The sequence below is a fragment of the Lathamus discolor genome, chromosome 7, assembly GCF_037157495.1.
Source record: "Lathamus discolor isolate bLatDis1 chromosome 7, bLatDis1.hap1, whole genome shotgun sequence".
Classification (NCBI taxonomy): domain Eukaryota; kingdom Metazoa; phylum Chordata; class Aves; order Psittaciformes; family Psittacidae; genus Lathamus; species Lathamus discolor.
This window is the reverse complement of record NC_088890.1, coordinates 21,308,609-21,334,554: the sequence shown is the minus strand read 5'-3', so window position 1 is coordinate 21,334,554 and position 25,946 is coordinate 21,308,609. Positions and strand designations below refer to the sequence as shown.

The 25,946-nt window shown below is 45.9% G+C and overlaps 2 protein-coding genes across 2 annotated transcripts in view; one reads left to right on the top strand and one right to left on the bottom strand.

Annotated features, from left to right (window-relative positions):
• ACAD9 (acyl-CoA dehydrogenase family member 9) lies at positions 1-19,279 on the top strand. Its single transcript, XM_065687896.1, has 18 exons — positions 1-117; positions 1,964-2,057; positions 3,699-3,800; positions 6,360-6,466; positions 7,607-7,707; positions 9,478-9,556; positions 10,532-10,706; positions 11,327-11,400; positions 11,847-11,922; positions 12,592-12,662; positions 13,017-13,136; positions 13,540-13,668; positions 14,441-14,520; positions 15,034-15,160; positions 16,587-16,664; positions 17,379-17,507; positions 18,414-18,486; positions 18,989-19,279. Exons 2-18 carry the CDS (start codon positions 2,012-2,014, stop codon positions 19,087-19,089), a joined length of 1,668 nt encoding a protein of 555 aa, XP_065543968.1. The 5' UTR covers positions 1-117; positions 1,964-2,011; the 3' UTR covers positions 19,090-19,279.
• CFAP92 (cilia and flagella associated protein 92 (putative)) overlaps positions 18,055-25,946 on the bottom strand; it is a 40,926-nt gene continuing 33,034 nt past the window's right edge. Inside the window, exons 15-18 of the mRNA XM_065687881.1 lie at positions 23,649-23,787; positions 22,567-22,733; positions 21,063-21,233; positions 18,055-18,229 (exon numbers count right to left, since the gene is read on the bottom strand). Coding sequence (XP_065543953.1) covers positions 21,075-21,233; positions 22,567-22,733; positions 23,649-23,787 — 465 coding nt within the window. The 3' untranslated portion in view covers positions 18,055-18,229; positions 21,063-21,074. The remainder of the gene's footprint in view (positions 18,230-21,062; positions 21,234-22,566; positions 22,734-23,648; positions 23,788-25,946) is intronic.

The following is a 25,946-nucleotide window of genomic DNA, read 5'->3' as shown; positions in this document are numbered from 1 at the left end:
GCGCTGCGCGCCGCCCTGCCGGGACCCGCGGCGCTCGCGCTGCCCGCGCGCGGGCTGCTCACGTGTGCGCCGCGGCGCGCGTTCGCCAAGGAGCTGTTCGTGGGCGCCGTGCGCAAGGTGAGCGGGGCGCGGCGGGGCGGGGCGGGGCGCGGCCCGTGTGCCCAGGCCGCGCGCCTGCACCGCGTGCGGGGCCGGTGCCCGCAGCCCTGCCCTGGGCAGCCTGTTCCAATGCTGAGCACCCTCTGGGGCAGGAATTGTTCCTCAGCTCCATCTGAACCTGCCCTGGTGCAGCTTGAGGCCGGTTCCTCTTGTCCCATCCCTTGTTCCTTGGGAGCAGAGCCCAGCCCCTCCTGGCTCCATCCTCCTGTCAGGCACTTGTAGGGAGCCATCAGGTCCCCCCTGAGCCTTCTCTTCTCCATCTGAACCCCCCAGGTCCCTCAGTCCTTCCCCATCACACTTGGGCTCCAGGCCCTGCACCAGCTCCGCTGCCCTTCTCTGGCCCCGCTCCAGCCCCTCAATGTCTCTCTTGGGATGAGGGGCCCAGAGCTGAACCCAGGAATCGAGGTGCAGCCTCACCAGTGCCCAGTGCAGGGGCACAATCCCTGCCCTGGCCCTGCTGCCGCACTGGTGCTGATCCAGGCCAGGACGCTGGTGGCCGCTTGGCTGCCTGGGCACAAGCTGCTCATGCTCAGCTCCATCAATCAGCTCCCCCAGCTCCCTTCCCATGAGCAGTTTCCAGCCGCTCTTCCCCAAGCCTGGAGCACACAAGTGCGTGGTGTAATTCTAAATGCTCAAGTACAGCCGGCTAAACCACAGTCATCTGTCCTAGGAAGCCTAGCAAGTTCCCTGCAGAAACACAGGTGTCTGAAACTGGGCCCTGGGCTTTGAAAAACTGCATTGCACAAAATTTAGGTCAATTTATCCTCTCCTTACTTCAAGGAACAAGACTTTATGGAAGGTTGTGTTTACAATTCTTTGCAGGAAAGACTGGATTTCTTATTGTGTCTTGAGATGCCACTGAACAGAGCAGTTACCAATTTGAGGTGAACGCTGTATTAAAACAGTACTTGTTAATCTGGGGTTTGGAGTGTGCATTCGTCAGAGATTGCAGGGCTACATAAATTGAAAGAAGGAGTAACTCAAATGGGTTGAGCAGTAACATCTTCCAAAAGCTTGTCAAGTAAAGCCTTGACAGTTGGCAGTCAGACTCCATCACACTGAACCCCTTTCGTATGCCTTTTTCTCCCCCCTCAAATCTCAATACAACAGTTTGCTGGAAAGCTGTAGCATTTACTGGGTCATGGATTTTGGAGCTGACACAGTTCTTCAGCTTACCCTGAACAGTTCTGTTTGGGCAGAGGTAGATTCTTCTATTTAAAAGGGGAAGGATGATAAAAATTAGAAGCAGAAACTCAGGTAGCGTTTACTTGTGTGAGTTGTTTGGGTTTACTTATTCAAGCCTGTCTGGTCATGCCACTTCAGTGTATGACCAAACTCCCAGGTGCTGATAAAGAGCAGTGTGGGGCTCCCTAACCTTTGTACTGGTGACGTTAACCATGTGCTGTGTTTATGGGGTGAGCGTTGGAAACAGTGCAACAGTAAATTGATTCCAATATAAATGAAAATTAACTACTTTTATTTTAATCTGCAAGTGGGATTGTGTTGACAGAATTCCTGGTGGATGAATCAGCGTCCTCATAGCTCTTAAAAATCTCTGTTCCTCCCTGATCTTCCTGATTTCTGCTAGTACATTCTGATTTGGTTGTAATATGTAGTGGAGTTGAGTACTGTGGAATTCATCAGATAAGGCTCTTTCTGAACATTTTCCGCAGTTCGTAATTTTCATGTGTTTTAGAGCCTGGCATTTGAAAAGTCCGTTCTTGATCTTTATTTCAATTCCATGAGTCATGCTTTTTTTTCTCTTAAAAAAAAAAAAAAAATAATAATTTGCTTCTTATTTTAGGAAGAAGTTTTCCCTTTTCCAGAAATCAGCAATGAAGAACTAGCGGAGATGAACCAGTTTGTAGGACCTGTGGAAAAATTCTTCAATGAAGAAGGTATAGTTATTGGTTTCTTATTCTTCTTTTTTAGTGATTAAAAATGAGTTAACTATGACAGTTGAATAAAGTTATTATATCTAAAATATTTATGTTATTTTATGCATTTATTGCTAGTCACATCCTGCTGCTGGTTCTCTAGACGTGCTCATTTACGGCTTTTATATATGGAGTATTTGGGTATTGATGAGAAGACATAAATCTTCAAAACAGAGTAAAAAACCCTGATATTTAAATGAGGAATAAAAATGTCAAATTATAGAGTCTTAACGGAAGGTGGAAATTGCTCATCTTTGTTTGAATTCCCAACTACTTCTGAATTTTAGTAGGTAAATGTTACATTATTCAAGGTAACTTACAGGTGTGGTAAGAATAAGTTAGGAGGGCAGCCTCACACAGTTAGAAACTTGGTTTGATTGGCACTGGGTAAGGAAATTCAGCTCCTCAAGACACCATGGATACGTCTGTGTGGCCGTAGTGGAAGAAAAGGTAAAAATCCACCTTTCTCTCCCCAGAGCAGCTGATGGTAGAACACAAATGTCTATCTGGCACTGTGTAGCCCGAGAAACAAGAATTCTTTTGTAGTTCTTTAATTCTTTAATACAGTTTTCTTCCTGAATATCTTCTCCTAGAAGAGCATCAGAATGTTCAGTTGCCTCCCACTGCTCTGTCCCATACAGGAGTTACAGCATCCTTTGACTGGGGTGAATGTGAGGTTTCTTAGGGAAGCCCCATTGCTTCTTTTTGGGTACTTTTTGGACAGACAGCTTTTGTTCCTTTTGCTGCAGCTTGTAGCCTTCCTGAGCTGCTTCATGTGATTCTGATTTCACTGCCACAGGACAGAACAGCTCTTTTAATCCCTAAGAATTCAAATAACTCAGAAGAAAAAGGGTTTTGTGACTAACGCATTTATGTCATTTTCTTTTTCCATGACCTAGACATAGTTCAGGTAGAAAATCCTGGTAACACTTCGCTATTCCAGTCATGGAATCAGCTAACACAGATATGCACAACCTGTACATACAGGCATGTTTGAGAATATCAAATAATAAACTGATCTCTCCCACTTCCAAGTCCTGCATGTGTTGTGACTTCACACAGTATTCTTGGGACCTTGCAGTTGGTTCTGTATTTTGACTTTGATGGTGTAATAAGGTGGGCTACTTAAGTGGAGCATTGCTTTCTAGAAACAGAATTGGGCATTCCCTCTCCAGTGCTTAGGACTTGCCCGTGTGACTGCCATCAAAAGGCTAAAAACAGCCAGTTTGACGTTGTCAGAGCCTTTTCCAGCCAGACAGGGAGGAGGGCGAACAGGGCAGTTGGTAACTCAGGGTGAAGCTAGGAGGAGTGGTTCTTGTGAAGGTAGGGGTGGGCAGAACGGCTGTGGTGCAACAAGCCCTGTGTCTTTTCTAAAGGTGCTTCAGAAGACCAGAGGAAAATGAGAGCAGGGAGGGGTGTGATGCAGCAGCAGCCCTCTCTCAGCGCTGGGCTCTCGGGCTGCTAGTTGGGTTGGAGATCATAGTGCTGCTGGCTCAGAGCACAGTGACCTTGGCTCTGACTGGAGAGCTCTGCAGCCTCAGAGGGTTTTTTTCCTGCACAAAGAAACACAGTTTTAAATTATAAAACCTTCTGTATTTGTAGTGGACTCGAGGAAGATTGATCGAGATGCAAAAATCCCACCTGAAACTCTGAAAGGACTGAAGGACTTGGGTCTCTTTGGCATGCAGATTCCAGAGGAGTATGGTAAGTGATCACAAAAGAATAACCCGGTAGTCTGTATGAAGTATTGCACTTTTGGGTCTTGCAAGCTGTGTCTGTACTATTCCATGTGTAGGCATTTGACTATAATCAGGAGCTGAGTCTTCCTCCCCATTTACCAGGGATGTGGGCACCATGGATGTCAGGTGGCTGTGGGGGGAGCTCCGTGTGCTCCTGCCTTGGGTGCCAGAGTTAGATAACTGCTCTTAGATGGTGTGAATTCCTCTTGGCATAGGATTTTGCAGGTCTTGTTGATGATTCCTAAAATTGTACTGGGTCCAAACTCCAGTGGACCTGGTCATGGAACTGATCCATCAAAGCTGTCACGTGTCATTGGCAGATAGATATGTGTTTGACCATATAGCAGTGTAAAAGTACAATGTTTATTAAAAGTAAGGCTTTTGTATAAAATCTTTCTTATGCAATGCAGAACAGAAAGTTCATGTGTTAAAGGACATTATAGTGCCAACTGAGACCAGAGACAATAGTTCTTCAGTGGATTAATACTTAAACTTGCAAAGGAATTTTCAAGAAAATGTTGGTCTTAAGCATAAAATAAGAATGGGGGTTGACCCTGATACTTTACATGAAATTTCTGAAGAACTTAGATCATTGCATTGTCATTTTCTATTATAAAAGAAGGAGACTTCAAAGGAAGCAGCTCAGAGGAGGACAGAACTGCTTGACCGGCTGTAAAAAACATAGTCTCAGTGGGGAAGATACTTGAGTTTTTTAAGAGAATAGTGGGAAACAATACATTTTTTTTCAGTGATTACAGTACTACTACAGCAAGCTGGAGACATAGTTCAGTATTTGCATGGTGCCAAAGTAAAATCACATTTTTCATAGCATTTTTTACTAAACCTTTTCTGTTGAATTAGGCAACATAACTAGTGCTGCCAGGCTGCGCTGATTTCAGTTCTTGAAGTGAAGTGTTTATATACAAAATCATTAAAGTATGTTGGAAAACTGGCATGTACAGTAACATGATGTGATTGCTGTTGATTAATTAATTGTTAATGAATGCTTTTGAAGTGCATTAGAAATGGTATTAGATGTCTTTCATGGTATTCATGAAATACGATGCGAGAGTAAGTTAGAAAAGAGGTTTCAAGCTCTCTCCACTTTTCTCTTAAGACTAGTGTCTTGGGAGGAGGAAGATCTGGACAGAGCACCTGAACCCATACAAAGAGAGAGAGGTGTTTAGGAGTTAAGAAGTACATTGGAAGAAGGCAGGAGGTTAGTGTCCACTGAATGGAGGTGTTGGAAGCAGAGAACACAGACAGAACTCAAAGCAGAGTGTTGGGAAGCATCATGACATTGGAAGTGTAACTTCCTATTGATTAAGCAGAAGTGAGTTTCCCACTCATTTTCCCACTCACTCTTTTTAAAGACTCTCAAAGGCAATGTGTTTGACTTTGAAATCACACTTCAGTAAAATGTTAGTGTTGTTTCGATTTTGTATTGGTTTCAAGCTTCTGAAATAATATTCTCTCAGCTTCCAGTTTATAAACCCCAGAAGATGGAAAGCAGTCCCCTTGTACAAACAAGCTACTTCTTCCTGCGCCGTAACTAGTGTGCTTCTAATGAGGTTATTTCCCAGTTTCTGTAGTTGGAACCCGCTCTGCTGTATTTTTGTTGCTGGTACTCCTTGCATTTTAAAACTCTTCAGCCACACATACCCAGTGCTTACTGCATTGCATGGGATTTTTCGTAATGGTTATTTTTTCATAGTGGCATATTTGCCGGCAGCATTAAAATGCAGAGCATTAATAGGGAAAATGAAGCTCATGTAAATGATGGAATAAAGACTCTTTAACGTGGGCACCAGTGGAATTAGCGTGCACATCATTAGTAGTCTCCAAGGTAACTCCTGAGCCCAGCCCCAGTCCGGAAGGGGAAAAGAAGTAAGAGTGTATAGGTGGGAGGAGCTTTAATTGAGATGAGCATGCTCAGAAGGGAGAGGGTATAAGAGGCAGTGATGTGGATTAATTGTTCTTGTATTTATTCAGTGTGAATAAAACAGTGGGACTGGAGAGACACCTGCTGAAATACAGTATTCATTGTTCTCACTTGTGACCACTGTCCCAAGCAGAGAATTATAACCTGGATAAAAGACAGTCTTAAAGTTGTTTATTCAGCAGTAACATATAAAATACTCTGGAATTATAGGGAGCAGGACTTGTAGTCCTGAGAACATAAAATTCAGGAACATTAGGCTCATGCAGATGCAGCTTTGATTTATCTTCTGTTCTTTCTAAGCTTCATACAAATAATTTCTGTGGGTACAGCAGCAGATGACAAAATTCCTCCGTAAAGGATGTGCTGGTGGCAAGTTTGTTTCTTGATACGCTCACATTTTCTGATGGAGGACATTTTTGAAGGGTTGTTCTCTATCCTGTGTTTGTGGACACTACATCCTGTCTGCACTAAGACGCTCTCCAGTTAACAGTTACATTTGTCATGTTTCTGCATTTGAAAAAGATGTTTTGGGGAAGGGGCAAGTTAAATCGCAAGGTATCTACTTAGAATAAAACATTGCAGGTGGCCTTGGTCTGTCAAACACCATGTACGCACGTCTGGGAGAAATCACTTCTTTAGATGGATCCATCGCAGTTACTCTGGCAGCTCATCAAGCCATTGGGCTTAAGGTAACGCTGTGCTCTCATGTTAAGTAGTTCTACACAACATGCATAGGGGAGGTGAGGCGAAATTTGTTTCTGTGTGGAGTTGGGGGTGTAGCAAATAAGAAGTACTCTGAAGCCTCGCTCAGGTGGAACGTTCTGATTGTTGGTGCCCCAGCACCCTCTGCCAGTGGCTCAGTGCAAGGCTTTCATGCAGTGTAAGGGCTGGGTGTGAAGTACATGAGGACACTGTTAGTCCAGGAAACGCCGAGATGATAATTCTGTGAAAAGGTACCTGAAGTGATGCCAAGGTTTTTTTTGATTGAGCCAAATAGATACAAGTAGTTAGAATAAATATTGAAAGAAATAAAATACTGGGGGGCTAAAATTATGGGGAGGTGGGAGAGCCATGCCGAGGACTCAGGAGGCTGCATTTTGGCTGAGTGAGGCTGCAGACTGGGGAGCTTAGAGGAGAAAACTTCTCCAAGACCGCTGTACTATAGCAAGACTGTGGATTTCAAACTCCTGTAATACAGCCTTGGGTATTTAGCTTTAGTGGTGGATGGATGGTAGGAGCCTGAAGCTTGAAATAGCAGTAGCTTCATTATAACAAGAAAAAATTACGTGGCTTTGTCATCTGGTTTTGTATTTTGACTGTCCTTTGTAAGAAACCTGCTGTGCACAAGCTGAACAGATCAGGGAAGTGCACTCTCACAAACTTGTGGAATGCTGTGTAATGAAAGAATTTGGAACCTGAGTAAATCGTGTGTTGTGTTCTGGGATGAGCTTTGAAAATGCTGCCTCTGGGGTTATTAAAATAAAAGCACATTGGTATTAGTGAAGGTCTGATGCATTGTGAAGGAAGAACTGTCGGTGCCTTTCAGAGCAACAGTTTCAGTCTTCACTTAAAGCATAAGATCAGTGAAACCCATCCTAGAGGGCAGTCCTAGCAGGAAGCTGTTTCCTATGGGCACTTGAAGAGCTGTGTGGTGTAGCTGTGACACATCTTAATGTCTGATAAATAACTGTGTCCACCCTGTATTAAACTGTCTCTTGTTATGCCATAGAATCTGCAAATTAAGCTTCCTGAACTTAGGGAAGCTTTTCCGTTTCATTTCTTTTTACACAGGTTGATGCTGAGGAGTTTTCTATTTCTTCTTTCTGCAGGGAATCCTCATTGCTGGCACTGATGAACAAAAAGCAAAGTACCTGCCTAGACTGGCATCTGGGGAGCACATTGCAGCTTTTTGTCTCACTGAGCCTGGAAGGTACTGTCTTGGTAACCACAAAAGCTTCGGAAAGCACCAAAACACCATTTGTTGGTTATTTATTATTCATTACTTCCATCTTCATTACCATGATTGGTTAATATATTAAATCTTTATTATTTGGTGCTTGTGGCACTGCCCTATAGGTCAGGGGTTTTGTTTTGGTGAGCGTTTTGTGGTGGTGGTGTTTTTTATAAATACACTTCAGATCATGTAATTCCTCCTTCCCCGATGTGCTGGTTATAGCAGTTTTCCATGAAATGACTGACCATCCCAGGAATTGGTCCACTTAGTCTGGCATTACTGAATCTGAATTGAAAGGCTACTTTGTGCTAGGTTAGAAATGGCGTGCTGTTATTTATAACTGTTCTAGGAAGCTTTCCATTATTTTTCAGAATTATAAAAGCCGGTATTGAGGGAGCTGCCAGAAATAATGTGAAGACATTTTGGTTTTTCCTTAGTTTAGGAAAGCACCTCCACTTCAAAGGCAAAGTTACCTTTATTACATGAATTCACTGAGTGTTGCTGATGTTGCAAACTCTGTTTATGCAGAAGAGGTACACTTTTAAAATCACCTAGGCACATAGTTTAGTATGTGGCTGTAAAGGGAACTGATCGAAGGGCCGAGACCAATTGGATGTTAGAGGCTGAATCTTGCTCATCCACACAGAACTATAGCTTGAAACTGTCTTTCCCGAATTCTTGTCTGCTAGAACAGCTTTCAGTGAGCTTTTGATGTACTTGCTGTTTGCCACGTTGCTGTGATGTAGATTCCTGCCAGCCACCAGTGATGGGTTTTATTCAAGACTCCTAAGCTGGGCTTTGACCCTGTGAAAGCCGCCTCACTTGCAGGTAGAATTGAAACTAGCAGTTACTTTGACAAAATGATCCATGGAAGGGAGTTGGAAGTAACATGCAGCTGAGTAGCAAGGGCTGACCATGTTCTGGAAGTCTTCAAGCGTCTTTAGCCCAGTGTTATTTAGAAAGATTGCTGGTCTTAGTAACTTCAACTTCAGTCTCTTGGAGACTGTAGTTCTGGTGCCCCAGAAGCAGCCAGTCTGTGTTGAAATACTAGCCGAGATCTGGCTCTTCCAAGAACCTAACAGCTGTCTTTGGCTGAAAGCCCGCAGTGAGCCATGGTGGCATTTGAGGTTGTGAAAGAGGAAACTTCTTTCAAGGTGCAGGTGATGTGCTGTTTGGTACATTACGTACTGAGGTGGTGACTCGAGAGGGAGTGAACTTTTAATCACAGCATGTAAAGTTCTTACTGCTTTGTTGTAATTCACCTGCTGGTTTTGCTCCTGTAGAAGGTATTTGATGTGCCCGAGGTGCGCACTCACAGCCTGTCAAGTGTTTGGTTTTCAGTTCTGTGGAGCTGCTTTTCACATGGATGTAAAACCAGGGTGCGCATTTTTAAAGACAACTCAGACATTTCATGCTTGTGCTTTAGGATGACAGTTCCATTGTACGCTCACGTAGCTCAGGGTGTAGCTCAAAACAGCTGCTTGCTTGGGATCCTGAACATTCTGGTCAAGGTGCAAGAGCAATACCTCATACTAGCAGAAATGTCCCCTTGGGTCACTGAAGTAGGTTTCTTTAGAGCTGTTGACGCTCCTGTTTCCTTGCTAGCTATAAACTAATATTCATATGCTGCTATTCAGTATAACTGCAAACATTATTTTTTGAAGGATGGGAAGAGGGAAAAGATACAGTTTTGGTTTTTAAAAGCATGTTTATTTCTGTAACATTAATAACTTGTTTGGTTTTTAGTGGAAGTGATGCTGCGTCCATCCAAACAAGAGCAACCCTCAGTGAAGATGGGAAGCACTTCTTATTAAATGGCTCCAAGGTATCCAAGGAAGAAGTTCTTTACTGTGAGGGTGCTGAGGCGCTGGCACAGGGTGCCCAGAGAAGCTGTGGCTGCCCCATCCCTGGCAGTGCTCAAGGCCAGGTTGGACACAGGGCTTGGAGCAAGCTGCTCCAGTGGAAGGGGTCCCTGCCCGTGGCAGGGGTTGGAGCTGGATGAGCTTTAAGGTCCCTTCCAACTCAGAACATTCTATGGTTCTATGCACTCACAGACAGGATCAGCACAGGGGTTTGTTGCATGGCTGTAGGAAGCAGCACTGCCGTCAGTTGGTTTTGCTAAGTCAACTTGGCAGCTGCAGCACAATTCCAAGTTTTCCAAGCTAGTGAAGAATAACCCTGTCAAAAGACAACCTGTGTTGGGTTTGGGCTACAGAGGCTGGAAAAGCCACACTTTGGGGAATAACCTGCACTAAACTGTTGGCAGGAAAGGTGTGAAAAGCCTGTGTTCCTTCTCTGTATCCCCAGCTCACGGTGTCCAGCTTCAGGGAGGTCAGTTAAATAACTCGAGTAGTTAGTTAGCCCCCTTTGTGACACCACAGGCTGAAAGAAACCTAAACCCACAATTCCCCTGTCATTCTTTATGCCAGATTTTGTAGGTGTTTTGGAAAGAAAACTTGGCGCTGAATTGGAAGTGGGGCTGCTTGGAACATTTCTGCTGAAAGAAACAATGGCAAGGAACAGTCTGGAGGAAACGCTCCGTGGATTTTAACCTAATTCATTAATCAGTATCACTGCCTATTTTTATACTTGCTCTGAACCTGCTGTTCTGTGGTCAGCCTTCCTTGGACATGTGTTCACAAAAGGCACACCCAGCAGCAGAACACTCATTAGAATGTAAGGGAAGAGGCAGCAATTTTTCACCACTCTGTTCTTTGCTGGTCTGTTAGGAAACACTTAACAGCAGTGCTCCAGAATGAGAACAGGTGTATTCTAGTGCAACTTTCCTCTCTCAAAACAGGTTTGGATATCGAACGGTGGCATTGCTAATATCTTCACTGTGTTTGCGAGGACTGAGGTTGTTGATAAAGATGGACAATTGAAAGACAAAATTACTGCTTTCATCGTAGAGCGGGATTTTGGTGGAGTCACCCATGGGAAACCTGAGGATAAGTTGGGCATCCGGGGATCCAACAGTAAGAATCGCTTAAAATTGTTCACAGAAACCGGTTGATATTTTAATGTTCTCATGTGTTTAGATCCTCCGAATTCAGAGGTACATCAGTATCTATCCCATATAGCAGTGTAAGTTCCCTGTTCCTTTTCCCAGCTTCTCCTGTGAGTCCTTCCTAATGCAGGGTCTGAAGTTAGAAGTCCAGATTGTGGTGGTGTGTTCTGCGTGTGGGAATGCTTCCCTGCCTCTGCAGGGAGAGAAATTACTTGAAATATTCGGTAACTGAGTGGCTTTAATCTAGCAGTGGGTTTCATCGGCTCGTCTTGAGCTCACTGGGGGTTATAGGTTTTCACCATCTAGCATTTGGACTTGACAGCTGCATCAGTCCCAGAAAACAGAGACAAAACTATTGTTCCCTGGTTACACAATGTACATGAAGTGTATTTTGAATCTTTTACATCAGTAATTCATGTAAACTACCATCTTTTCCCAAATTCTAACTTCTTTGCTGAAGCGTATGTAATGTGTCATAAACAGTGCATTAGGAAAGCTGTACTTCTTGTTACAAAACCGGTAGATTATGTTCCTGAATGTCTTTAAGTATGTCTGTGTAGTAATTCACAGCTGTTAACTCTGTTTCAGCCTGTGAAGTGCATTTTGAAAACACAAAAGTGCCAATAGAGAATGTAATTGGAGAAGTCGGAGGAGGATTTAAGGTAAGCTTTAAAAGGTTGGAGGAGACCTTCCCCGGCTGCTGTGTACCCACATGAAACAGTATTCTGTTTTCTTCTTCATCTGCTGAACTTGAGCAGTCCTCTCTGGTTTGGATGTCTTGTCTAGTTGCAGTTCAATACATTTTTATCTATGTTTTGCCTTAATGCAGTTTGAATCACTGAAAACCATTTCAAATGTGAAACGGGATGTAGTAGGTCACCTTAAAGCCTGGTGTTGAAGCATTACTGCTGGGTGCTGAATGCTGTACTTACCAATACAAGGGTGGGTGTCAGTTGTGTCCCAGGGTACGAAGTGGCTTCTGGTGATGAGTGAAATCCAGGAAATCACTGCTTCAGGAAACACGAAGCAGGAGAGCAGTGACCCTCGTAGCCTCAGGGGAAGTTCTGTGGCAGCAGCATTGCCTCAACTCCATTCATTTACTTCACAGGTTGCCATGAATATCCTAAACAGTGGAAGGTTCAGCATGGGTAGTGGCTCTGCTGGCATGATCAAAAAGCTGATAGGTGGGTACATTCCGCGTTCTGCATTGCTGAGTCCCTGCAGAAACTGCTTCGCCTGAGGTATAGAGCAGATGTAACTCTGAATGGTAACACGGCTTTTGATCGTAACAACATGGCTGCGTTGTCAGTCATAACATGCTTTGGCTTCCTTAAAGCACTAGAATACTGTTATTTTTTTATTAAAAGCCTGGCTTTACAGTGTTTTAACACCAAAGTTTTTTCAGGTCATACAGTGGAAGGTTAGTGCTGCTCTTTTAATTTTCCTGAGGTGTTCTCACTAAGAGAATAGCCTGTATGCTGTTGCGTTTACAAGGTGCAGTCTCCTGTAGAACCACCCACTTGAGTAACTGGCTCAAAGCTTGTACACAGTTCTAAGTAACAAAATTGGTTTCTACCAGTAGTTACCCCAAACAGTAACAGAAGTCCCTCTAAAGTCATCGATGAGCAATAAAACTCATACATAAGTAAGGTGCCTTCCCTTTACTCTTCACCAGGAGCACAGGTTCACACCTCAGATGCTTGTTTCAAAGCCATTGGCACAGTGTCCCTGGGCTCGACCAGCTCCGCTGTTCTGAGGGTGTTCTTCCCAAGGTAGCCGTGTCACTGTCAGGCACCAGCAGGGCTCTGTCACTGCTGCAGTGCTGAGAGGGATTTCTTGTTTTCTTTTTGAAGAACTGACAGCAGAGTATGCCTGTACCAGGAAACAGTTCAATAAGAAACTGAGCGACTTTGGACTAATTCAGGTAATAAAGAAGCTCTGTGCCTTGTACTGACTGAGTGCAAGGACGTAGATTGTGGGGGGTTGTTCCTTTGGCTGTACTGGGTTAGGGAAATTGCCAGAGGTATTGAGTTTGTGTAGCATCAAGTGCAGACCTCTGGCCACTGATCTTTTAAATGTCTGGAATGATAAATGTAATGAATGAAGGTAATGTTTTTAGGCTTCCCATTATTGTTTTGCAGCAGTACTTTTTATTAGTATTTGGTAATGTCTTTAAGAGCACAACTGCAGTATTTGTATGTTTAAGTTTCAGGCTTGACGGTCGCCTTTGCACCTGAATTACTGTATGATTCTTGTATGATTCGTTGCTATTTGACAGGAGAAGTTCTGTATTATGGCTGTGAAAGCATATATAATGGAGAGTATGGCTTACCTCACTGCAGGAATGATGGACAGGCCAGGCTTTACAGACTGCTCCATGGAGGCAGCCATAGTCAAGGTAATTCATCTTATTGAAAAGGCTTGCTATGGCTGTAGGTGAACACAAGCAAACACCTTTCATGTTGTTCAGTTGACGTTCCAAGTTGCTGAGAGATTCAGGTATTGCATTTAGACATGGGATACAAAAACCTCAGTGAGGTGAAACAACAGACATCACTGTTTTCTTTACATCCCACGTACTGTTGATTCCACACCTCAGTTGTATCTGCCCCATCCCTGGCAGTGCTCAAGGCCAGGTTGGACACAGGGGCTTGGAGCAACCTGCTCTGGTGGAAGGTGTCCCTGCCCATGGCAGGGGTTGGAACTGGATGAGCTTTAGGGTCCCTTCAACACAAACCAGTCTGGGATTGTATTCTCTGTGTATTGAGTAGCATAGTGATGAGACTCCTGTCCCACCGCAGGTGTTCAGTTCTGAAGGTGCCTGGACTTGTGTAAGTGAAGCACTGCAAATCCTTGGAGGCCTTGGCTATATGAAAGATTACCCCTATGAGCGGTACCTCAGAGATACCAGGATACTCCTCATTTTTGAGGCAAGTAGCAATAGACTGGGTTTGCTGACAATAGTATACAGGGTTTTACCTGGCAGATGTTCTAACCACTAAAATCAGAATCCAGTGTGAGGAGAGCTTTCTAACCTGGGGTGCTTTCTCGCGTGTGACCAGCCGTCTGTGTTCTTCAGCCATCAATATTAATCAGTCATACAATCCCTTTACTCAGACATCAGCTCCTATGGTATAATCTCAATTTCTTGGTCTGCATTTGCTTTCAAACAGGCATATTGTGCAGTTCCACAACTATATTTATGTGTTCCTTTACCAGAGCAATGCAGCATTTACTTTTTATTCCAGATGCATTTAGTCTGGTTTCTTTTTCATTGTGGTGCACACATGTTTAATAATGAGACTTTGCAGTGAAATAGAATCAGAATTTGTGATTGAGATAAAGCAAAGTGGCAAACAGCTGTGGACAGACGAAGGGTGACGTTTTAATATTAGCACAACAGAAGAGGAAGACTGATAAAAACAGACCTGCCTGGGAAACACTCATTGATATTGGGAACTTTATCGTTAACTGAAGAACTGTTCTTCAGAATGCCACATAATTTTGAGTATATGATACGACTGTAATGTTCAGTCCAGATGCATTTTAGAGCATCTCAGGGAAAAGCACAGCTCAAGTTACTGAGACATCGTGAGCAGGATTAGGGGGCAGAAAGCAAATAGAATTGAAGCAGAGCTGATGTAGATCTGTTAAAACCACTTTGCATGTTAGACTGATGCCACGTTGTGCTGTTTGTTACAGGGAACAAACGAAATCCTGCGCATGTACATTGCGTTGACGGGGATGCAGTACGCGGGCAAAATCCTGACTGACAGAATTAAGTAGGTTCTCATTTATTGCTAATGGTTCTAATAAATTGATCAGACTCTTTTAACTGTTCAATTATAGCCAAGAGAGGAAACTGTAGGAAAGCCCCTGCAATGTTTTCCAGTGTATTATCTGCCTGAAATGGTACTTCAGTGTTACGGGTTGGGGGGGTTTGGTTTTGCCTGTTTTATAGATTTAGGGATCTTGTCCCGATTGGACTTGCATAAAATCCTTTCTTATGAGACCAGTCATTAAAATTGTGTAACTTCATGTTTATTGCCCAGCCAGCTGGGTTGTACATCCCAAGTCCATGCACTGGCTCTGGAGTTTATTGTAGTTGTGAGAGGAGCCGAGTGTGACCCTTGCTGTGCACTTCTGAGGCTGTGTAACTGTTCATAGTGAAATGGAGCAGAAGATCTGATGATTCTGAGGCAATGTGCAGGTGTTTGGGGGAAGCACTGAGTGTCATTTTCTGACCCTCCACAAACTAATGGCCTTTAACAGTTGTCCTGTACCCGGCCCTGCAGGGAGATCAGGAAAGGCAACGTGGGAGTGGCCCTGGGCGAGTTCCTGAACAAATTACGGGACACGATGGGCAGAAAAGTGGATTTCGGGCTCGTGGGTGACCGTGGAGTGGTGCATCCCAGCCTGCAGGTGAGGGGGACACAGCTCCCGGAGCACACTGGGACGTGCAGCGATTCCCTGCGCTGCTGTCACATCCAGATGTCCTGTTTGTGCCGAACACAGCGGGTGCATAGGGACAGGGTGAGGCACAAACAGAAGCTGATGTTTATACCATTTCACAGGGATAAGGACCGAGATACTGTGGGGACACACCAAGGTAAAATGAAGAGTACTCTAAGTCTGTATTTATAACAATTCCAGGTTTATATCCAATTTAATAATCCATTTGAGCCTTCACATACGAAAGGCTTTGTAATGGTCTGTTGCTGCCCTTCATAATCAGCTCAGTTACAAAACACAGGATTTTTTTCCTGTTTACCAGTAAGAGGTTCACAGCAATTCTTAGGTGAAACTTTTCTGTACATACTGGAGCACTCATTGCATCTTTTTATGATGAATGTTCTGTTAATACAAAACAAAGAGAGAAGGTTTGTTTCTCCTGGCATGTCAGTGATCTGAAAAGCTGTAACATGGTGGTTGTTCCTGTGCTGTATCTCTGCTCCCCCCCTTCCCCACACAGCCATTTCAGGCACACGGGTACGAGGATTTGTTGGGACTTGCTCGTACTGTGCCCTTCCCATGAGGAACCTGAACAGTGTGGAATCTCCTTCAGGTCCATATCCCATAAGCTGCAGTGCGCCATGGGGAATTGTCTGAACTGCAGCAGTTCTGACCCAGCTGCACACTGAAGCGGAATGTCCTCTAGCTCCAGACCCACTTGCAGTCGTATTGCAAGGATCAGCATAGAGGGTTGAGTTGGAAAGGAATTTGAAGGTTCATCTAGTTCTAACCTAGCGCCTCAGCACCCTCACAGGGAAGAGCTTCTGCCTAAGAGCTCAGCTCAGTCTCCCCTCGGGCAGGTTCAAGCCATTCCCCTTGGCCTGTCCCTACAGGCCCTTGTCCAAAGCCCCTCTCCAGGTTTCCTGCAGCCCCTTTAGGCACTGGAGCTGCTCTAAGGTCTCCCTGGAGTCTTCTCTTCTCCAGGCTGAACAAGCCCAGCCAAATATGACACTGGACGTTTTCCTCCAACGTAGTTCCAGGATTGGACCCTGTTGGTGACTTCACACAGTACTGCCACATAAACTCGATTTTCAGGGTTCTCATAACCTGCAGCACTCTAGAGTGAGGTTTGCTGTGCGTGAGTGTTAGTTGGGCTTCAGGACACCAGGGGTGCATCTGACCAGTGGGGTTTTTCCCCTTGGAAAAGAATCAACATTTTATAATCCCATTCCTTTTAGGGAGCTCATCCGGGCAGCCCCAGAGCAACTCCTGCTCCTCAGGGGTTCCCTGGGGAACGCCTGTCGTGGCTGGACATCCAGTGTAAGGGGGTGCGGGTGTGCTTGGTTTGCCCTCAGAAACCTACTCAAATTGTTGTATTTTCTGTTTCGTTTTATAGGAGAGTGGCAAGAAACTTGAAGAAAACGTTTACTATTTTGGCACGACCGTGAGAGGCCTGCTCAGTAGGTTTGGCAAGGTAACCGTTACTTTTTCTGTTATCTTTGTTATTGAATAGCTTATCCTCAACCAGAGAAGCCTCACTAGAATCTTCAGTGGACTCTGTGTATGGCAGGAACCAGGACTTCCTTTACATAACGTGATGAACACCTTACATTTAAAACAAAAACCAAACTCCACCGATCTTGCTGCGTTAGTTGTTTTCTCCACCTGTAGGCACAAACCCAGTGAGCCTGCCCAGGGGCTGTGGCAGTCACTGGGACCCACTGCCCCTTTCCCAAAGCAAGAGCTGTTCCAGCAGGTTTTGAACTGGTCAGCCATGATGTACAGCAAACACACCTGTAGTAACACCCTGCAGAGGGTGGAGCTACAGCAGCACTGAGTTTGGAACACCTTGGATTTTCAATTCTGTGACGCTGATGTGTGCTGAGAACGCTTCTCAGACCAGGCCCCACCACCTTCCACTTCACCTCATGCATTTTTTGAACAGGTTTATATATTTAGTACCTAAATTTCAGTGACTTGGGCATTTACCAGGTGGTTTCAAGCACAGCAGTTTCAGGGCTGGCTGCAGCCAAGGGGCTGTTACAAGGCAGAGCACAGTTAATCCAAAGCTTTCTGCCTTAGGGGAGAACCTGTCTGTGCTGAATAAGTGTGACCCTAAGTACAGAGTGTGAAAAAAGTGTTTGGTTAAGTTTTTAAATTGACAACCAACTACTAATCACTTCTGTAGACGATCGTGGAGGAGCAGCTGGTCCTGAAGAGAGTGGCAGATATAGTTATTAATCTATATGCAATGACAGCAGCTATTTCCAGAGCCAGCCGGTCCATCAGCATCGGTCTGAGAAACCATGACCATGAGGTGGGTACCCTCCAGGATCAGTCACACCCGTTCTGTGGCTGGAGCTTCACAGCCAGGGTCTGTTCCCATTCCGCCTCCCGACATGTTTTTTATCAAGAGGTGCTGGGCCTCACGTGCAGGAGCGTGATGCTCCCCTACGAGAGCTCCAACCCAGCCAGGCCTGCATCCTGATTTCTGCAGCGCTGCAAAGCCTCAGTGACACGTGGCTTTCATCACGCTTCGGCGTGCTCTCTACATTTGTTAAGGATTTATATCTCCCACAGCAGACTCTCTGTAAGGCAGTGCACCAGAGTGCTTCTGACCTGGTTGGTGCAGGGGTGCAGTAACCACAGCAGTTGCCTCTCAGTGCTCCACTCGCTATCTGGGTGTTGAAAGTAGCTGAACACATACACACGTGTTCATGAGCGAAGTACAAGTCTGCATGGTCTCCTAAACCTGTTGCTACCATGCAGTTCTTTCCATACAGTCATGCATCAACAGTAACACGTAACAATAACGGTATTTTGTCAATTAATTCATTGACAGTGAAGGGAGAGTTTGACACAAGTGATTGTATTTGAAGTTTTATGGTAACAGCAACGATACAGTTCAGTGTTAGACAAACCCAAACCGATTCACCTTCGTCTTCACTGGCGGGGGCGGGCCCCTCCTGGACTTGTTACCAAAACTCTCTTCTGGTCCCTGTGGAGCGAAGGGGCCGTCCCAGCTCTGGCCCTCAGCACCTGTGGGGAGAAAGCAAAGCCCTGTTTGAGCACCCGCGGCTGGCTCGCAGGGCAGCGCTGCCGGGAGGCAGAACCACAGCCTCCGAATGCAGCTGTGCAGAAATTCGGGTGACTCTGGGTTACCACGTGGCTGCGTTCGTGCAGGTCAGTCCCCAGTGTTCACCGGAGTGTTGCTGTTTCACAGGTGCTTCTCACCAACATCTTCTGCACAGAAGCGTATTTCAAGAATAATTACACCATGGCTCAATTAGAAAAATGTAAGTTCTGTAAAATCCAGTCATTTTTATACTCTTACAAAATGCAGTAATTTCATACTCTTACAGCTTTCACAGACTCTAATTAAAAGTAGGGGGGTGTGTGTTTGATGTGACCAGCAGAGTAGTTCTGCTCTGCTTTTAATTCAGATGAACAGAACTGGAACCAGATGAGAAAAGAGTCTTCGTTTAATACATCGAACAAACTGCAGTGATTTTTTTTTTTCCAGCTGTGGGCAGGAATATAGAATCTGTGAGTAGCCAATGCTCTTGTTAAGGAAATAGTAGATATCGATGAGGTACTGGACTGATCTGGTGATGTATTGAGCAGGACTGGTCTGGCTCTGTGAGACTCAGTCTGCAGTAATCAGTCTTCTCTGGAAGCTAATTCATTTCATGGCACTGAGGGCAGCTGCTCCATTTCTATTGTAAAAGCCTTTTGGAAAGGAACTTAGAAAAGCCTTTTATAGCACCTGAGGCAGCTTTTCCTTCTGGTTCTCCTCAGATGCAGATGAAAATCTGGATGACTGCATCAAGAAAGCTGCAAAGCACATCCTGGAGAAGAGAGCCTACACGTGCTCCCACCCGCTGGACAGGACCTTCTGATCCCCTCCTGCCAGCAGATGCTGCTGAGTGTGTATCTGGGAGTTATTTTCTGCAGTTCAAGCTTCTGACACCTTAGAAATAACTATTTCATGAGTTTACCAAATGGAACTGTGTCTAACAGCGTAAAATACAATTTCTAAACACAGCTTTATATAAAGAGGATAAATAAAGCAGTTTTATGTAAATCCGAGTTACCTTGTTAGGTGTCAGTGTGTGGCTGCTTCCTTGGAGCTAAGTGAAGAGAGCAGAGGTTCCGCGGGTGAGCTGTGTTTTCCCAGGGAAGGGACTGCGTGGTGTTTTAAGCTTGTATCAACGACCCGCTGACCTTTAGAGAGCCCTGGAGGGGCCACACTTGTCCTGCCAAGCACCCTGCGGGCACCAGCACCAGCCCCAGTGCTCAGGGGAGTCCAGGGAAGTCGAGTGTCCCTGAGGAGGGGGCTGTGCTGTCCCACTGAGCTCCCACTTAAAGGGGCTTCCTTGTATTTAATCAGCACCCTCCATGCTCTGGCCTTGGCCTTCAGCCTGCACTGCCCCCTTTGCTTTGGTTTTTAAAACCAACAATTGGGGGTTATTTATATTAAAATATAAATTATTATATTAAAATAAAAGTTAAATTATTATATTAAAATATAAATTAAATTATTATATTAAATCTTTGTTTAAAAAGCCTCACGCAAAACAAGAGATTTTTTATGAGCATTGTTCAGCTTTGATGCCAGGTTACACTTCTTTTTTCTTCTACCCTTTCACTAACCCACTACCAGAGCTCAGCCTCCTGAAGTAGCCCAGCAAGGTCAGTTGTGTCTGGTTACACTTCCAACGGTGGCAGTTATTCACTGGCCAGAAAAAAGGGACTCTCAGGCGAAGTTTTATCTCTCTCTATCTAAAACTCCTAATAAAGAGAGTTGCAGTTTTCAGTTAAAGCTGTAACATCACTGTCTGAGGAGCTCACCACTGGGATCAGTCCCCGGGACGGTGTCACTTCAGTCTTGTTGCTGCGCAACTCTCAGGGAAGCACCATTTGAACCAGGGCTTTGGGTCTCCCAGTGCTGCAGCAGTTCAAGGCTGCTGTGGGCTCTGGCCACGTTTGCTGGCAGGGTGCTGGCCCTGAGCCATGATCCAGGCAGGGAGTTTGTTGCCAGCATCCTGCTCGCTTCCAACTGCAGCCCTACTTTGCCTTTGGAAGACAGAGGCCAGCTGTGAGATGGCAAAACTCAAGCGCAGCCCCTGAAACACCAAGGTCACCACAGGAGCTCATGAATCAGCGTTTCAGACGTTGACACTCAAAGGGCCAGAGGCTGACCCTGTTCAGTGTGATTTATGTCTTGTGGGGGATGCTGAAAGATTACACTGCTGCAAGAACGGAGCAATTGAACACATGCGGTACCTTGGACGAGTTGATGGTGTGACAGCAAAATAAAGGCCAGAAATGATCTCCCACAGTAAAGAACAAAACACCAGTTAAAGCACTCCACACTGTTCTGTTCCCGTTAGTGCTACCTGTGCTGTCTGATACAGTTTAATTCGTTTAGAACGTCCAAAACCATGAAACATCTGCACGTTTCTGGCAGTTAAACTGGAAAAGTGAAAATCGCTCTTCAAGACATCAGACTTAGTTCCTCAGGTTACGAATGCTGCAGCCTCCCCTCTCCTGCGCAAGGCCAGGCACAAGGCTGAAGCGTCAGCGGCAACCAGCTCAGCCTGTGAACATGTAGGTAATTTGTACGCAGGGACCCCCAGGGCCAGTCTGTACCAGTGGCAAACCTAATTCCTTAATTCTGGAGTCTGGATTTGAAAGGGAGACCTTGCAGGAACACCGGGTTGTTCTCTATGATGTGGTTTGTTTCCCTGGGATACACCCTAAGACGTAGTAACGTGCCATTGTAATGCCTGGGCACTGTAACCCTCTGACACAGCCCACCTAAAGCGACCTGGGCCCACGGCTGCCAGTTGTACCCACTGGGCTGTCTTACCTGGAATCTGCTTCAGACACCTTCTGCTCCCTGTTGTGCTGAGGGCGACGTCCCTGCTGCACCTGAGGCTGTGCTGCCCATCGGAGCTGGCACAAAGCCGCTGGTGATGCTCTGCCCCCCGCCCTGGGGCTCCCGGGGCTGGCTGTCCGCTGCCAGCAGGTCTGGGGTGCGCTGTGGGGAGAAGGCAGCACACGGGAGGGTGCTCAGCCGGGGGAGCCCCGGTGCGGGGTGTCTGCACGGGGCGCTCGGGGGCCCCCAGGTCCAGTCCCCTTCTAAATCCATGGGATCCCCAGAGCTGCGGCACCCTCCCGTGTTACAGAAGGGAGCCCCAGGGCGCTGCCCCTACAGGCACGCTCCCCAGCCCAAGCCCCTGGTGCTCCAGCTCCGGTGCCGGTGCCCTGAGAGCCGGACCTGCGGAGCGCTTCAGAAACAAAGCCCCTCACAGCGGCTCTTGGCAGCTGTGAAAGGAAGGTTTCCGTACAAGGACGATGTTATGAGTTGTTTGGCCAAATGGACCACACTAGAGAAAGGCATCCAGCCTGTGAGGGAATCAGTCACTGCAGAGATGATCTATTGTTGGCCAGATGCTGGGAATGCACCTGTAGATCCAGATGAAGTTGAATGTACACGACCCATGTGGTAGAAGTTTACACCATCATCCTATGCCCACTCACTGGCATCAGTTAACCTGGCATGGCGTAGCACCACCGACAGTGGATGAAGTGATTCGTCAGCTCTGAGAGGTCGAAAGTTCAACTCTGATTTTGTTACCAACAGCCTCCTAATTCCTGCGTTTGTTTTTCTAGGGCATTTGCAGCTAACAGGAAGCTTCAGCCCCTTTGAGCAAAATCAGCTTTAAAAGCATGCTCAGCGCCTGGGGCAGTCATTTAGATGCAAGCACAGAGGTTCAGCCAATAAAAGAGCAGCCAGGGACAGGCCACCCATGCAGCTCTTCACATTGATGAGCACAGATCCTTTTGTCTTGCAAACTGGGGTGGCCCTGGGGAGTCTTGCACCAAGAGGCACAAGGCTCGGTAAGCCTATAGAGCACCATGGCAATAAGGGGAATGCGTGGTGAAACATCTGGCATGGAGTCTACGTGTGCCTCAACCCCTCCATTTCATTAGGGGATGTGACAATTTGTTTTAGAGCTGCTAAGCGAGCTGGCCAAAAGTTGTTCTTGTCTCACCCACTGCACATGGACAGGCAAGGAATGAACTGAACAGAAATTTTGCCTCTTCCTCCATCATCTCTAAGCATTGAAGCAAAGAACTGGGGAAGAAAAATCATTGTGTGCCCAGGCCGAATTGTTCTCCTAAGAAAGAGCTTTGTAAGACTGAGTTAAGCAGTGCTATCAACACCAGTTTTAACACACGTTTTTACTTCCAACTGTATTGTGCTGACGAAGAGTGTCACACGTCCTCTGCCTCCTACAGAGCGTGGGACGGCTGCTGCTGGGGTCAGTCCAGAGACAGTTACCCCTCACCTGCCACATTGGTCCTACCTTCCTGAATGGCAGCTTCAGAGGTTGACCGTTCAGCAGGTTCTGCAGCTGCAACCTGCCTCGTGGCCCACGCGTGTGCAACCTGGCTGCTGTGGGGTGCCGGCGAGCGCCCAGCTTGCTCCCGTCAAATGATACCCGAGTGGCCTCTTCACAAGGCCAACAAGAGGCTGTGAAAGAGAAACAAGGCAACAGAAACCAGGAGGATGGGAAAGGGAGGTTTGGACTGTTTAAAATAAAAAGTGGGCTAAAAGCCTCTATTGCAAACAATCACCTTCTCACAAGGTTTTTGTTAGAAGAAGTGATACAGGTGTTGGAATAATGGTTAGTGCCACAGGAAAGATAATTCACTGTCCTGTAGGCTCCATAAAACACAGGTGAATATGGAATTAATCCTGACTGCTTCCAAAAGTCCAAAAGACTGCTCAGAACTGCACTAAGCGAGTGTTCTGCAAGTTACAGGGCTATAAAAGATGAAAGATTCTAGCAACCACAATAAACCTATTGTTTTCTGCTTGTAAATATGAATCTTGGTTGGTTCTGGGCAAAGAGAAACATGGACACCTTTAAAAATACTGTTTCATGATGAAATAAATACAACTCTGTCACTGTTTGTGGGAGGCCAGGAGTTACACACTGACCCCTTACCCAGGCACACTGACTGCTGTGAGGTGTGCTGGTTTAACAGGCTCATCCCAGGCCCCTCTGCATGCCTCCAGCCTGTGAGGTCTGACGTGGGCAACCAACGCTGTTGATAGCAAGCTGTACAAAGAGGAGGCAGATCTGCAGATGAAGCTCTGCGCAGAAGGATCTACACCTCCCTGACATACTTGACTACACACAAAGAAACTAAGGCTAAGAAGTTGGGCAAATGGAGGGGTAATATTAGAGTATGGGCCAAGGTCCTACACCCTAAGAAGCTTCATTTGTTAGAGTACCAAAATTATGCAGCACCCGGATCTCCTTGCTACACCTCTTTGCATTCAAACCGCCTTCCTTGATGGCAGAACTGACAGCTTTGGGACCAGATGTCAGAGGTTCAAGTTAAAAGCTTTGTGATTAGTTAATTCTAACAGATCCATTACCAGTCGGGGGGGCTGCTGTAATGAAGAGCTCAGGTGGCTTCTTGTAAAGATCAAAATCAATGTGCCGTTTGTCCCAGCTCCATCTGTCTCGCGGCAGCACTGGCTCCATGTTAGCATGCAGAACATTCTCCTGCCATTTCTAAAGGAAAATTGAATCCCTTTGAGAAGCCAGGCCAAAATCACCGGGGGGGGGGGGGTCACAAAACATGAGTTAGCCAGCTGCTTGGTTATTACCTAGTAACGCCAAAGTGCAGGCTTCACTACACAAGACTCACTCTCTCTGAAGCAGCCTTCCAAGTTGTGGTGTTAGACACACATGAATAAAGACAAAAATCCGTTTTGTGAGCGAGCTGCTGACACTCTAGCGTTGGAACTGGGTGATCTTCAGGTCCTTTCCAACCCTAACTGTGCTGTGATTCTAGGAGTGTATGCAGGCAAAGCCCTGACTCGTCATTTATGGTTTCCCAAGGGTAGGAAGCGGGCTGGCTGTCCAGAATTGCCAGAACAGACAGAGCTATCTATCACCTCAAGGATACTCCTAAAACAATGCTTTTAGGAAGCAGAAGCTGCCCTAGTGCTTCCAAAAATACAGCTGTGAGCATTAAACTCCTGGGGGCAAGAGGCTGAGGAAGCAGGTGAGAGAAGCAACATGACTGTAGTGACAGGACAAGGGGTAACGAGCTAAAACTTAAACAGGGGAAGTTTAGGTTGGATAGAAGGAGGAAATTCTTTCCTGTTAGGGTGGTGAGACACTGGAATGGGTTGCCCAGGGAGGTTGTGAGTGCTCCATCCCTGGCGGTGTTCAAGGCCAGGTTGGATGAAGCCTTGGGTGGGATGGTTTAGTGTGAGGTGTCCCTGCCCATGGCAGGGGGGTTGGAACTGGATGATCTTGAGGTCCTTTCCAACCCGAACTATTCTATGATTCTATGTGAACTGGAGTCGTGCAGGAATACTCATCATGACAGAGCTCGACTCTCCATGTTCTCTGACTGCTGAAACACCAGTGTGGTGTTTTGCAGACAAAACTGTCCTTGCCAAGCTACAAATGAACTCCCAGTGCCTGTTGTTAGCCCTGTGCTTCCACTGCTTCACCTAAGCCTGTGCGGTTGTAGGGTAGCTGGGTCAGTGCAGGAATAGCATGGAGATTTTTAGGCAACCAGAAAAAATCCAAGATTTCTTTTGCCTCCTAAGGGATGGTGTTACAGAAGATGGTAAAATTCTGTGTTTGAGAAAACATGAGTGGATAAAGAGGCAACGTATCAAAACCTGACTGCTTCAGGATGGGATTCTAACACACCTGTAGGATGTCCTGTAGGCTCCATAAAACACAGGTGAATACAGAATTAATCCTGACTGCTTCCAAAAGCCCAAAAGAGCCTTTGTTCCACCTTTCAGGTAACAGGAATGGTAAGCTCAGGATCAATCTATCTCCATTATTCAATATAACATTGGTCATGCCCTTGAGTTGCAGAAGGAGCCTCCTTCCCCTTTCTCTCAGCTCCATGGCTAGTAGAGACCTCACACGGCTATTGGTACTGCCAGGTTACTTAGTGTTGCTCAGGGTAAGGTGTCAGCTCTCCTCCCCTCTCTCATCCCATCAGTAGGTGCCAATGGTCAATACAACATACTCATCAACTGCTACTCCCACACTAAACATCACAGTCCCCCCTTTATTTCAGTTTGGGAGCTCTGGTGCCAGTCATCACTGTAAGCCTGCTGCTCCCTTTTCAGCTGGTCAGTTTGGATCCTTCTCATTTCTTCAGCAAAACGCACCAGTGCTTACACTGTAGGGGCTGACTTCTTGGTCTGTGAACCTGCTCTCATCCTTCATGAGAAAATACTCATGAGAAGATACGTTCTCTCTACACGAGAAGATACATGATAAGGTACATGGATCAGAAAACAGCACTTTGCTTTCACCAACCATTTCACTTCAGCTTTACTCCAACCCTTCTGAGAAACTGCTCTGATTTGTATGAAAAAAGAAAAAAGTAAGGCAAATACAGGCTGAAACTCAAATGAACACGTGCACCTTCCTGCAAGATGCAGCTTGTCCCACTCTGTGCTGTGACTGTGTTCAGTTAATTTGGTAGAATTTACTTATCCTGCACAAAAAAAAAAACCCAACAACCCAACTGGTTCTATTCCCTTTGGTTTGTCATCTTGCCAATTTTAATAGCACACACATTTTCTTCCTGACAACAGAGCACATGTGATTGAGCATGCACAACGCTCAAGACAGACTGCTCAAAACAGGGAACTGTAACCAAGTCCAGTCAATGATGCAGTAGAATGGAA

Excerpts from the sequence above, each read along its gene's own strand:
- ACAD9 (XM_065687896.1), top strand. The coding sequence starts at position 2,012 with ATGAACCAGTTTGTAGGACCTGTGGAAAAATTCTTCAATGAAGAAG. Across the intron at positions 9,557-10,531 it reads TCTTATTAAATGGCTCCAAG|GTTTGGATATCGAACGGTGG; the intron begins GTATCCAAGGAA and ends CTCTCAAAACAG. Across the intron at positions 18,487-18,988 it reads CATGGCTCAATTAGAAAAAT|ATGCAGATGAAAATCTGGAT; the intron begins GTAAGTTCTGTA and ends GGTTCTCCTCAG.